The sequence below is a fragment of the Carassius gibelio genome, chromosome A23 (assembly GCF_023724105.1).
Source record: "Carassius gibelio isolate Cgi1373 ecotype wild population from Czech Republic chromosome A23, carGib1.2-hapl.c, whole genome shotgun sequence".
Lineage (NCBI taxonomy): Eukaryota > Metazoa > Chordata > Actinopteri > Cypriniformes > Cyprinidae > Carassius > Carassius gibelio.
In genome coordinates, this window is record NC_068393.1 from 11,850,236 (window position 1) to 11,864,715 (window position 14,480).

Genomic DNA, 14,480 nt, shown 5'->3' on the forward strand with positions numbered 1-14,480 from the left:
GGCCCGTACCTGGTTGAAGGAGTATCTTGAGCCAGTCTCAGTGGTGGTTGGACTTCCTCTCATCCTTTCCTGCAATCCTCCTGTAGGTCCACCAAAACCTGACACTTATTGGCTGAACAGCAGTAAGTGTCTGACTCATATGTTTCTGATATGAAAGATAAAATGATCTAAAGTTGCTTTGGGAGCATCAGAGTCAGTGCTAAGTTGTACTAAGATGTACACTGCTGCTTAAAACTTTGGGGTCAGTAGGATTTTTTATTTATTTATTTTAGTTAGTTAAAATGAAAGTTTTTTAGAAGTTAAAGTTATGATGTCACAAAGATCTTCTGAAGTTTCTTCTGAAGAATTATAAAAAATTTTGTTTTCACTAAATTATTAAGCAGCAAAGCAGTTTTCATTGACTACTAAAGGATAATTTGACACTAAAGCCCAAAGTAATAGCTGCTGAAAATTCCTGCCATTACAGGAATACATTTCATGTTTTCTATATGAATATATTTTAAAATGTATTTTTAATTGTAATAATTTCAACTTTTACTGTATATTTGATTAAATAAATGCATAAGATAATTATTTAAAAAAACATAAAAATATCTTACAGAGCCCACACTTTTGAATGGCAGTGTATCTGTAAAACGAATCTTCAATTTAACGGTTATGATTGTTGAAACTTTAAGCCTTTAAATATACTGGCAATATTTTTTATCCAAGTTCATCTTTGCTCCATAGCCATGGTACCAATCCGTCAGGACCGTCGAGTATCAAAGGCAGAGAATGGAGATCTGTACTTCTCTAGTATCGTAGAAGAAGATTCTCTTACAAACTATGTCTGTGTTGCCCGCTTCCCCTTCACAAACACCATCCAGCAGAAACCGCCCCTCATCCTGCAGGTGCTCACAGGTCTGTGTTTGAGCAGTTATTATTATTCTGCTTTAGGGTTAATCATTAAGCAAATCTGTCTTAATATTTTCTCTCGTGCCTATGTCTGTGTGTGTTCAGTTGAGGAAGAGCCATGATTTAAACCATCTAACAGTCTAATGCCATGGTGAGTTAGGACTCTTTCTTATGCTTTGTTTTATTGTAAACACTCAACAGACCTTACTGATCCACTAACTATTCACCTCTGCTTTGGCCAGGTTTGTAAAGTGTGAAGTTGTCTATCAAATTTGTGATATTTTATGTCTATGTAGCTCGCATGGCAGCCCATACGGCACCCAAGTTTCTGAAACCCAGAGGAACCACCAGCACAAGCATTGCGATGCTGGGCGAAGAGCTTATTTTGGAGTGTTTTGCTGCTGGAGTGTGAGTTTTAAAATCATTCTGATGACACATCTGTTTTCTGTGAGCAGTTGATTATTTGATTGCCTTGTTGTGAAACCCGCTTTTAACTTTTAACCATTAGTAACTTTTTCTATCTTTTTTTCTTGTAGTCCAGCTCCCTCCATCAAATGGACTAAAGATTGGGTGGAGATGTCCATGACGGGAAAGAAGTTGGAGAACTTCAATAAGACGCTTAGAATAAAGAACGTCTCTATGGATGATGGAGGAGACTACATCTGCACTGCTTCAAACAGGATGGGCAGCCTGGACCATGTCATCACTGTCAGGGTCAAATGTAGAATACTTTTCTTGAACAATAATATAATATGGCATATATTCAATCAATGATAAACAGATTTTCAATCACACAAATATATACTAAAACATAAACATTATGGAACAATGTGAAGATCAATAAATAATGATACATTTTATTTTAATTATTACTTAAAGAATGGCAAAATCAAGATGACTATCTATTCTCAATTCTCTTTCCACCTCTTGCTATCTGCAGCGGTTCCGTTCTGGGTGGAGAAGCCTGAGAGTCTGGTTTTGTCTCGTGATGACAGTGGTAGTATAGTATGTAGAGCTGATGGAATTCCTCGACCACAGATACAGTGGCTGGTTAATGGAGAGCCAATCAGTGGTGAGAAAAACAACAGCGTCATTTACCAAGTGCACTGCCCAGCTTTTTAATGCTCACTTTTTCTGTGTTTATTTTAGATACTCCTAATATTTTAGATGCTCCTAAGAGTCCAGGCAGACAGGTTTCAGGAGACACTTTGACGTTTGGGGCTGTGGTTCCAGACAGCGCTGCTGTGTTCCAGTGCAACGCTTCAAACCAGTACGGCTATATCATGGCCAACGCTTTCTTGGCTGTAATGGGTAAGAGCTAGAAGAGGCTGAGAATGAAAAATACTAGCATTTACATGCACCATCAGCTATTACTTGCAAATTTACTCTGTTTACTCTGCAGATATGAAACCTCGCCTGTTAGGTCCCAGAGAGGAACTCATTAAAACAACAGAAGGCAATAATACTCATTTAGACTGCCCATATTTTGGCTCTCCAAAACCTGATCTGCGGTGGTAAATATATTGTCTTACTATCATTTACATTCATCATCCAAATGAGTTTGGTAAGTTGTAAGAACAGTAACATGTAAGGAGTTTTAACTTTTGAATTCTCACAAATACAAGCATAAAAACAGGAAATATGTCTGTTGTGATGGTGTGAATAAATTATAGTAATAGTATATAGTAATTGCATAAAAGATTTCAAAACGTAAGTGCACATAAAGTTTCCAATCGATGTGTGTATAGGTCAAAAGGAGGACTAGGTACCTTAGAGGGAAGTCGGCATAGGATTCTTCCAAATGGTACACTGGAAATCAGAAACACAAAGCTACAAGATCAAGGAAGCTATGTGTGTGTTGCAAGCAATGTCATTGGACGAGATGAGAAGGAGGTCCAACTAGAGGTCAAAGGTCAGTATCTGGAAAAGTAACTGCTTTGAAATTTCTAATTAAAGTACCTTTATTTCATATGCACCAATGTCCATTTTAAACATTTAAACATGATTATGGTTTATGACACATCCAAAAAAGGAAAAAGCGTTTGCTTTATAGATTCTAGATTCTCCATACTTTACTCATATGTTTTGTACATCATTATAATGCAGGTTGATCTGCTTTTTAAAATATTAACTTATTTTTATTTTATAGAGCCCATTAAAATTGTCCGTGCGCCACACAATACTATAGTCATAAGAGGAAGTCTGGCTCGCTTCGATTGCAAGATTAAATTTGACTCGACTCTGGATGTCACCGTCACTTGGCTTAAAGACAAGAAGTTCTTGATCTTAGGAAGGAGGTAAACACAATTTATTTGTTTTTTTTATCTGGCCAAAAGCATGATGGAAGTGTCATTAACTATTCTAAAGGTTTACTGCATTAAAAGATACTGTATTTGACTGCTTTGTGTCTTATAGGATGACCAAGGATGAGGATTCTCTGAGCATTGCTGATGTGTACAGACGAGATGAAGGCGTCTACACCTGCAGGATTAAAAGTGAACTGGAGGAGGTCACTGCCTCAGCCAAACTCACTGTGATGGGTACCAGCACATATACTGTCTCTACACATGTATACACTATAAACATGAGCACATTGATCATGTATTCTTTTGCTTTTAGATCGTCCAGACCCGCCCAGTGACCTAGAGATATCAGACCCATCAGAGAGGAGCGTTAGACTCACCTGGGTACCAGGACTGAGCAACCACAGTCCTATTAAAGGTACACGAATACACACATCCACACAAACATAGATGCAAACTAAGTCTGTAAGCAATCTAGCCTGACAATGACATAATCTTGAATTAATTCTCTTTTAGAGTACCTGGTTCAGTATACTGAAGATCTCCTTGCAGACTATTGGCTGCTGCCAAGTGGCTGGAAGAACCTGTCCAGCTACCCAGGGAGCCTTAACTCTGTCATTCTACAGCTGACACCATTTGTAGAGTACAGATTCCGGGTCATCGCTGTCAATGGTATAGGTCCCAGTAAACCTAGCTGGCCATCTGAGTACTACCAGACTGGAGGAGCTGGTGGGTCCTTATTCTATTCTATTCTATTCTATTCTATTCTATTCTGTATTTTTTCAAAAGTTTGGGGTCTGTAATATTTATTTTGTCAATCACAACTACAGTAAAGTCCAATCACAACAAGGATGATTCCTATAATGATAATGAAAAAGATGTAGTTTTACAAAAGGTTTTAAAAAGAGTAGCCAAGTCTACAATATAATAATAACAGCACAGAGGAACAATAATCTTGGAATTACTCTCAGAATGATAAATGATAAAAACGTCAGAATCCACCTCACTTTTAACATTTAAAGGGGGGGTGAAATGCTATTTCATGCATACTGACTTTTTTTACACTGTTAAAGAGTTGGATTCCCATGCTAAACATGGACAAAGTTTCAAAAATTAAGTTGTACATTTGAAGGAGTATTTCTGTTCCAAAAATACTGCTTCCGGTTTGTCACAATTTTCGGAAAGTTTTTTTCGAGTATGGCTCTGTGTGACGTTAGATGGAGCAGAATTTCCTTATATGGGTCCTAAGGCCACTTCTGCCGGAAGAGCGCGCGCTCCCGTATAGCAGAGCACTGAGAGCACAACGGACGTTCACTGATCAGAGCGAGAGCGTAGCGAAATGTCACAAAAGAAGTGTGTTTTTGGTTGCCAGGGCAAGACAACCCTGCACAGATTACCAAAGAAAAACAGCATTAAGGGACCAGTGGATGGAGTTTATTTTTACAGAGCATCAACGGAGTTGTGCAAGTGTTTTTGTTTGTTCCCTGCATTTCGAAGATGCTTGTTTTACAAACAAGGCCCAGTTTGATGCTGGATTTGCACATCGTTTATTTCTTAAGGATAATGCAGTCCCAATGAAAAAGGGTCACGATCGTGTGTTGGAACCGCATGCGGTGAGTAAAACTGCTTCAAATATCTCTGTGTTGCTAACTTAGCTATCGGCGTGTAAGCACATCAAGTAAACAACATGCGATGTTGTCATCAAACTGCACTTTCCACATGTACAGCTAAAAAAAAAAAAAAAAAGACGACAAAGTGGAACTTAGTCATTTTCCAAAACCGCTAAGCAAATATATACAGTTTCAGTACATACCACATAGAGACGTTGTTGATTATGCTGCTCTTGTTAAATTCCAGCCACTGGATCTGATTCTGGATCATAAATATACGCTGAATCTGACTGTTAGCCATGGTTTGTTTTGGTTGGTTTTGTCCTCAAGGTAATGTCACAGCTTCCAAACGCTCTCAACGCAAAAGCCTACTCACGCTCGTGATTCTTTAGCTCCGCCCACACGTCACGCCTCCAGCCGGTCGTGTTTTTCCGGGAAAAATTGGTACAGACTATCTTTCTCTTATGAATATAATAAAACTAAAGACTTTTTGGAGTTATGATGGATGCAGTACTACTCTACAGGTACTCAAGATTAACAGGATATTGAGTGAAAACGAGCATTTCACCCCCCCTTTAAAGGGTTAGTTCACCCAAATAGCAAAATTATGTCATTTAATAACTAGCACTCATGTTGTTCCAAACTCGTGAGACCTCCGTTCATCTTTGGAACACAGTTTAAAATATTTTAGATTTAGTCTGAGAGCTCTCAGTCCCTCCATTGAAACTATGTGAACGGTATAGGGGTGTCACGATTTCGATTTTAAATCGAAATCGATCGAAATTAAGTCACAGTCTCGAACTTCGAATTAAAAAATGGAATCGTCGATGCTGCCACGCCCCCATGTTGTATGACGGCAAATCAATGACAAAAATAACCGAGCATTCATCTGATGCTGGCGCGTGCGCTATATGGCTTCCGCGAGAGGAAAACTGAATCGGATGCGAAGAAACAGGAGCCCGCAAGCTCATTTCAAACTCTCGCGCGCGCGTGACATGTACTCGGGGGGCAAGGAACTCGGCCCGGAAGTTGAAGTCGGGTGGGGCCTGCCATCTGTTTAGCAGAACTTCACTTGCGTTAGCATTCCCATTGACTCCCATTCATTTTGGCGTCACTTTGACAGCGAATAACTTAACATCTGAGGCGTTTAAAGACTCCATTTGTCCATTATTTATTTCTAAAGATACACGACAATGTATAAAGGGCTCCATTACCTTCTATGTTATATTATGGCCCCGTATAAACAGTTTTTGTAAAAAAATAGGCTAACGATTGCGTCATGACCACTCGGCTCTCTGTCGCATTACCGTACAGACAGGAGGAGAAGCTCGCAGGCAATTAACTTAATATGGCGTACTGGCGTTACATTTTAAAATACTATACAAAATAATTAATCAGAATACTTACTCCTGCTCACTCACGACAAAGAACTCCCCGCTCAAGCTCGCCGTCTCTGCAAGATTAACGACGGCAGTTTGCACGCACAGCCACTTAGAAGACTTGCATCTGTCAGACAGGTTGCTGACATCATCAAGCTTCGTTTGAGTCTGCGCGTCAGAAACAGAAGTGCTAAAAAACGCAAAAAATGGGCTTCACTTGTCTCAATTGAGTTCCAATGGGGTCGCTGTGTCCATTTCTTTTACTGTCTATGCATGTACTCTGCGTGCAATAAAAGCCCTCGCGCGCGTGCGCATTCCCCACATCCTCGCGCTCGATCATCTCACCTCTGCTCGCGCAAACAATTTTATTTTTGTCAGTCGTGGGGCGGGGCTTGCTGTTTTAGTTGTTATCTCAAATGTCATTGGTTATTCCCCTTTTCCTAAAGTCAGTATTCGACGCCTGTTAGAAAATGATTAATAATTCACTTGACTTGACCCATGACTTCATCAGTGGACCAGATACATGCGAGTAATCATTTCTTTTGCTTGTTTAATTTATTTTTGTCTTTAATGTAATCTAATGCATTGTTTATAGAGTAGATCTTTTGTAGATACTTGATTAACTGGAATTCTTCTGATTGCTAGTGATTGCAGTCTTGTAATAAGAGATACACATATTTTACAGACTGTAATGATGCACACACACACACATACTGTTCATACATACATTATATATATATATATATATATATATATATATATATATATATATAATATATAAATCTAAATGAATGACAGTGAAGTGTTTAACAAGTGTTTTATCTTTAATCTTTTAAATAGATACATCATAATATTTGAAGGTTAGTTTAGTCATTTTTTATTGTTTTTGTTTGTTTTGTTATGAACTTGAATGTCATCTTTTGTGACTGCACTTACAAAAGAGAAACTGGATGGCAGTTTATTTTAAGTTTTCAATTGACTAAAGATATAAGTTATTGTTACATTATGTTGTTAATAAAAGTTTTAAATTTGACTGTGTAATGTGGTACATTGCAAACAAAGGTCAGATATTATATTACATAAAAGTCTAGTTTGAAAAATGACAATCTGTGCTTTAAAGAGAATAAATGTAAAAATCGAGAATCGAATCGAACCGTGACCTTAGAATCGAAAATGCAATCGAATCGAGGATTTGGAGAATCGTGACACCCCTAGAACGGTATACTGTCCATGTCCAGAAAGGTAAGAAAAACAGCATCAAAGTAGTCCATGTGACATCAGAGGGTCAGTTAGAGTTTTTTGTAGCATTGAAAATACATTTTGGTCCAAAAATAGCAAAAACTCGACTTTTATTCAGCATTGTCTTCTCTTCCGTGTCTGTTGTGAGATTTCAAAACAAAGCAGTTTGTGATATCCGGTTCGGGAACGAATCATTCGAACCAGTTCACCAAATCGAAACTGAATACGCATTAATCCACAAATGGCTTAAACTGTTAACTTTTTTAATGTGGCTGACACTCCCTCTGAGTTCAAACAAACCAATATCCCGGAGTAATTCATGTACTCAAACAGTACATTGACTGAACTGCTGTGATGAACACAGAGCCGAGGCAAGATAACGAACAAAAGACTGACTCGTTCAGAAGTCAAGAACCGGTTGCATCGGTTTTCGGATCACCAGTAGTTCTTTCAGACAGTTCCATTCAATAAACCGGTTGAAGAAAACGGTTCACCGGTTCTTTTGCGCTCGACCTAATGTCGTCATTGGAGATGATTGCCCTTGATTCAAGCCTTCGGTTTACCCACGCTCGTAACACTAGCACAGAATCATTTCAGAATCAATCACCAAAATAATCAGTTCGGTTCAGATCCGCTGTGTGTCAGTCTGCTTCATGCTGAATCACACATGCGCAGTATCATCAGCTCCTCGGTTCTCGAATCGGACGCGTCTGACAGAAACGGTTCTTGACGAGTCAGTCTGTTGTTCGGTATCTTGCTCGGCTCGATGTTCATCTTCAGTTCTCTCTTCACAGCAGTTCAGTCAGTCTACTGTTTGAGTCAATGAATTACTCCGGGATATTGGTTTGTTTTAACTCAGATGGAGTGTCAGCCACATAAAAAAAGTTAACAGCTTAAGTCATTTGTGGATTAATGTGTATTGGAGATGCAAACCTTTTAAAACGATTCAGTTCGATTTGATGAACTGAATGATTCGTTCCCGAACCGGATATCACAAACTGCTTTGTTTTTAACTCTCTCTCACAACAGACATGGAAGAGAAGACAATGCTGAATAAAGTATTAGTTTTTGCTATTTTTGGACCAAAATTTATTTTTGATGCTTCAAAAACTCTAACTGACCCTCTGATGTCACATAGACTACTTTGATGATGTTTTTCTTACCTCTCTGGACATGGACAGTAGACCGTACACACAGCTTCAATGGAGGGACTGAGAGCTCTTGGACTAAGTCTAAAATATCTTAAACTGTGTTCCGAAGATAAACGGAGGTCTTACGGGTTTGGAACAACATGAGGGAGAGTTATTAATGACATAATTTTGCTATTTGGGTGAATTAACCCTTTAAAGAGGCAGAAAACAAAATTGAAGCATGTGCTTATTTATAAATAATGTTATCAAATGTTGGTATGGATGCTTATATAACTATCAATATAGTTATCATTCTTGGTGTGAACAGGCCATTATTGTGAAATTGTATTATGTTTTAGAATAGATGTTCTCTATTTTTTATACATTTTTAAATGTAATTTATTTCCGTGATGCAAAGCTAAATATTCAGAAGTCACTATTCTAGTCTTCAGTGTCAAATGATCCTTCGGAAATCATTCTCTTCTGCTGATTTGGTGTTCAGTAAACATTTATTATCAATGTTGAAAACAGTTGTTCTGCTTAATAAATTTGTGGAAACCATGATAAATGTTTTTCAGGATACTTTGATGAATTAAATGTTCAAAAGAAAAGCATTTATTTGAAATACTTTTGAAAAATCTTTTGTAACATGAATGTTTTCTACTGTAATGTTTTATCAATTTAATACATCCTTGCCGAATAACTGTATAATATAATACAATATATTGTACAGTATGTTGAAGTATGTTTTATGTCCTTAGTACCTGATGCCATCCCAAGAAACATCCAAGGAATGGGAAGTGGAGTGTTCCGAAATAACATGGAAATCAGCTGGGAGGTAATGTTCTGATGATTGATGGATAGCAGTCATTTTGTTCAGAGTTGTTGACTGTGATGTAATCATGTGCATATGATTTATATTAACTGTAATGTTTATGTTGTGTCTGAAGCCACTGGAGTACAGAGAATGGAATGGGCCGAAACTGGGCTACATGGTTTGGTGGAGACGAAGGGATTCAAGGGAAGAGTGGAAGAACTACACAACATACTGGTGGTGTAGCTGCATCATCTATGACACTGACACCTTCACACCCTATGAGATTAAAGTTCAGGCCGTCAACTTCTTCGGCTCTGGCCCAGAATCCCCTGTTGTGATTGGCTACTCTGGGGAGGACCGTAAGATCACATCTACTGAAGTTCTGTTCAGCATACATTAGAAGAAGAGATTCCGGTCAGTGCTTCACTCATAGTGGGTTCTCTAACAGGTCCAGTTGCTGCTCCATCTGATCTGAGCGTGTCAGACATTGAGAGCACAAAGCTGATAGTCCATTGGGATCCAGTGGCACGAGCTGACATCATGGGTGAAATAAAAGAGTACAAAGTATGGCTTCTTAGTTGCACAGGTAAGTTCATTCCCTCCCAGTAAATGATATGGGCTGCTGATGGAGCTGTGGTTGGTTTCTCAGGTTTATTACTGGAGAGAGAGCAGTCGTCTGCCCTGGCACATTGTTAGCCGGAGGATTAAGACCAAGAGTTTTAAAGCTAATGGACCTCGTCTGTCTGGGACCCTGACCGATCTTGTACCATATAGTAACTACAGGATGTATATTGTAGTGGCCAATAATCGCTTTGAGGGTCCGCCCAGCAACACCATTGAGTTTCAGACACCTGAAGGAGGTATTAAACTGTCCAGTTAACATTATAACACATCAAACACATGCAGGGCATTTTACATGCATCTTCCTTCCCCTCTAGTGCCCTCGATTCCCAGATCATTCAGAATCATGCACCGGCACTATGACACCATTTATCTGGACTGGGAAGAACCTGCAGAACCCAATGGCATTCTGACTGGATATATTCTCAAATATCAGACGTGTACGTGCACTGACTTTATTTTTTATCAATTTAATGCATTCTTGCTAAATAAAATGTTATTGTTTTTAAAACAAATACTAACTATAAACTTTTGAATGGTAGTATATGTGTGAATTATATAAACTATCATCATGACATGCCATAATTTTGACAGTCTCTTAAACTAACATTTAGTTAATTGTGGTAAAACATTAATAATTAACAGGTTTGATGAACAAAAATGTATGCAAAAATCTAGCATTCCCTAAAATGATGACAGTATATGTAGATTTTCTGCAGCATTTTGTTTGATTTTACAGTTTGTTTATCACTAGAAACTGACTAAATGATTACACAAATCAGAGTTCTAAATGGTACCTAGCCCTACAAGACTGTGCTGATAATTTCTCTGTAGTGAACATCACTCTGGGCGACAGAATCCTGGTTGAATACATTCCTCCTAATATCACATACTTCTCTCTGCGCCGTTTTGACCGTTACACTCGATACAAGTTCTCACTGGCAGCACAAACCGAGACTGGAGTCGGGGAGGCGTTCACAGAGGAATCACCCCATTTTACAACTGAGGGTAAGGTTTCTTCACTTACATTCGTATGATCATTGTTCTGTAAACACAAAATGATTCCTTTCATCTTCTGCATGACTGGCTGTGTGCAAGAACAGAATATACCCGGGATCAAGTGGACATTGTGACGCAGGGTTGGTTCATTGGCTTAATGTGTGCAGTCGCTCTCCTCGTTCTTATCATGCTCATAGTCTTTTTCATCAAGAGGAGCCGAGGAGGAAAGTATGCAGGTGAAATATAATTTACTTGAGACAAGTTACATATAATTATTATGCATCATTTATAATATATGTGGCAAAATATATTCTTTTGTTTGGTTGCTTTTGTAAGTGCGGGACAAGAAGGACTTTGCACTGGAGCCAGTGGATGATAGAGAGAATGGAACGTTTGATTACAGGTGACTTTCTGTTTGATTCTGAAAGTTTTCTTAGGTATTTTTACTTCAGGCACAGTTTAGTTTCAGTGATGCACTAAAGAGTGAAAAATTAATCAATCAGTCCTATCATTTACATCATAACATAATCACATTAGCACTGTTTTGAAGTATGTACTGTACACCATAATAACTGTTCCATTTTCATCACTCCATCCATCAAACATTTCTCACTTTGTTATTCCTCCCTTATTTTTGTTTATGACTTTTGCGATTGGACCACTGAAGGTCTCTTGAGAGGTATGAATACCATACATGTGTTATGTCATAAATAACAAGTGTTGATTTATTTTTTTATTATTATTAAAATGTTTTACAACAATAATTAATACAAGAATTCGGTAACACTTTAGAATAAGGTTCCATTAGTTAATGTTAGTTAATGTATTAATTAACATGAACAAACAATGAATAATACATTTATTACTGTATTTATTCATCTTTGTTAATGTTAGTTAATGAAAATACAGTTATTCATTGTTAGTTCATGGTAATTCACAGTGCAATAACTAATGTTAACAAGCACAACTTTTGATTTAAATAATGCATTAGTAAATGTTGAAATTAACATGAACTAAGACTTATAAATGCTGTAGAAGGATTGTTCTTGCTTAGTTCATGTTAACGAAAGTAGTTAACTAACATTAACTAATGGAACCTTATTCTAAAGTGTTACCAAGAATTCCAGTCTAACAATTTAGCTATTTTTAAAACAGTTTTTACACTATTGTTCAAAGGTTTGGGAAATTAATGCTTTTATTTGGCAGGATGCATTAAATTGTTCCAAAAGTAACAGTAAGGCTATTTATAATATAATAATATATATATATATATATATATATATATATAATCGTTCTATTTAAAATAATTGCTTCCCTTTATATCTTTCTATTCATCAAACAATGTATCGCAATTTCCAGAAAAATATCAAGCAGCACAATCGTTTTCAACATTGATAATAATAAGAAATGTTTCTTGAGCAGCAAATCAGTTTATTGGACTGATTTTTGAAGCATCATGTGACAATGAAGACTGGATTCATGATACTGAAAATTCAGTTTTAGCAACATCGTAATAAACATTCTAATAGGACACAATTCTTTTAAATATTGACAATTTTTGAATTTTTGATCAAATAAATGCAGCCTTGGACAGTTCTTTCAAAATCATTTAAAAAATTGCACTGACCACAAACCTTTGAACCGGTTTTTTTTTTTTTTTTTTTTTTTTTTTTTATTGGCTACTGTTGTCATATGTTTTATGTTTTGTATGTCATGTTTATGTTTTCTGCTTTACATTATATTAATTGTGACTTCTCTATCAGGATAACACGAGTGTCCACAATGCCCTATACCAGACGGTATGTATCTCTTTAAGTTTTGTTATGAGCATTGTTTGGAATAATGAAGAACCTCTTCCTTGTAAAATTAGTCTCAAATTAATAATTTCCCCCTCAGTGAGGAAGAAGGTCGACAGGGACGCAGTCAAGGTGTGATCGAGCACATTGACAGGAGAACAAACAGTGACGACAGCCTCATGGAGTACTGTGAAGGTGAAGAGATCGAGTTTAATGAGGATGGCTCCTTTATCGGCGAGTACACAGGCGTCAGTAAGAGGAACATGGACAGGAGCCCGTACCAGGACAGCTCTGAGCCCACGTCTCCTGTGGCCATCTACTCTTTTGCTTAGAGCTCATAGTGGGATGCACAAAAAAAGTCTCATTGAACCATCTTTACACAGATGGACTTGACCTCAAAACATAGAACACAAAATTATGATCTTTTTAACCTCTCAGACAGGCTGCAAATGATGCGTAGAGGTGTGTTTTAAAGGTAAACCAGTGTTTCTGCTGATTTACTGTAAAAAGCACCAATCAGATTTTTTTTTTTTCAAATCCACAAATCATGTGATTGGAAGCCAAGCAAAGATGCCTTGATGTGTTTATCATGTTGATAAGAAGACTGAAAAGAAACGGCTGATGGAAGCTTGAGTCACTGAACAAGCTTAATATGTTCATTTTATAAAATAACATTCAGGATCCTTTCACACTGATTTACTTACACATATGAAGAGATGTTGAGCATCAGAACTCCCACAATGCTTTGTTATTTAACCAGTGTTTGATGTCACTGATAATTGCTACTAATTGGTTTTCAATAGCACCATTTTTACTTTTGTATTTGTGTGTTTGCTGTACTGTAGATCACAGTAATGGACTACAAACCATTTATTCTCACACAGAATACAATCTAATCCTTTGCTTCGTATTATAGTATGTGAACATGATGGCTTTTTTATTTATTTTTTTATTTTCAGTCTAAGAGTACTATCATAAATATAGTAGTTCTTCAGTTTTTAAAATGTATCAAGTGAATTAATGCTTTTGTTGTTACTGAAATAAAGGTTATAAAAGATCACAGTGACCAGGGCCTATCAAGCTCCAAAAAAAGCTAAAACAAGTGATAAAAGCACCTTAAAATGGTCTGTAAGGAGTCTTCTGAAGTCATATGACAGATTGGTTTGAGGAACAGACCAAAGTATAATCTTGCCTTCCTCTGTCACTTTAAGGGCCCGTTATGAGGCTGATAGGCCAATATTCTCCACTAGAGGACAGAGTGAACTGACCAGATCCTGAACACCAGCTCTACCACAAACATGGGCACTCTTTCACAACCTGTAATCAAACATTGAGAAACCACAGTGTCTGTAAGTTTTAAATTATGTTAAGTTTTTTTATTATGAAAAAAAATAAAAAAATTCTAACAGTACCAGTGCTGATAATCATGTACATTTACAGTAAGGGTATACAAGTTCAGAGATTTCTTTCATATTTGAGTCACATGTTTGAGAAACATTCATAATACAGCATTCTGTGCAATCATAAAAGGAAGTTCACAAACCAGGAAAATGAAATATTACCACTCTGTTTAAGAACCGTGTACTTTGCATACTTCATCGTGACAGTGTTTTGTAATGGATTATTTTAAATGCTTAGTTCCTTTTTTTCAAATTTAGCCATTGAATGAATAAAGTTTCTCAAATCTATTAT

General features: G+C 37.2%; 1 protein-coding gene across 1 annotated transcript; it reads left to right on the plus strand.

Moving 5' to 3' along the window:
• Position 1: 1 nt before the first annotated feature.
• Positions 2-13,805, plus strand: LOC127944322 (neurofascin-like; the record flags this gene model as incomplete). The annotated part of the gene is made up of 22 exons (XM_052540207.1): positions 2-122; positions 730-900; positions 1,191-1,302; positions 1,431-1,615; positions 1,835-1,966; positions 2,044-2,205; positions 2,297-2,408; positions 2,643-2,806; positions 3,044-3,191; positions 3,310-3,434; positions 3,514-3,615; positions 3,714-3,926; positions 9,317-9,393; positions 9,506-9,731; positions 9,821-9,936; positions 10,022-10,232; positions 10,311-10,433; positions 10,828-11,001; positions 11,097-11,228; positions 11,329-11,395; positions 12,756-12,791; positions 12,889-13,805. Coding segments are annotated over 22 exons (3,141 nt in total), but the record flags the coding sequence as incomplete, so codon positions are not given.
• Positions 13,806-14,480: the final 675 nt, after the last annotated feature.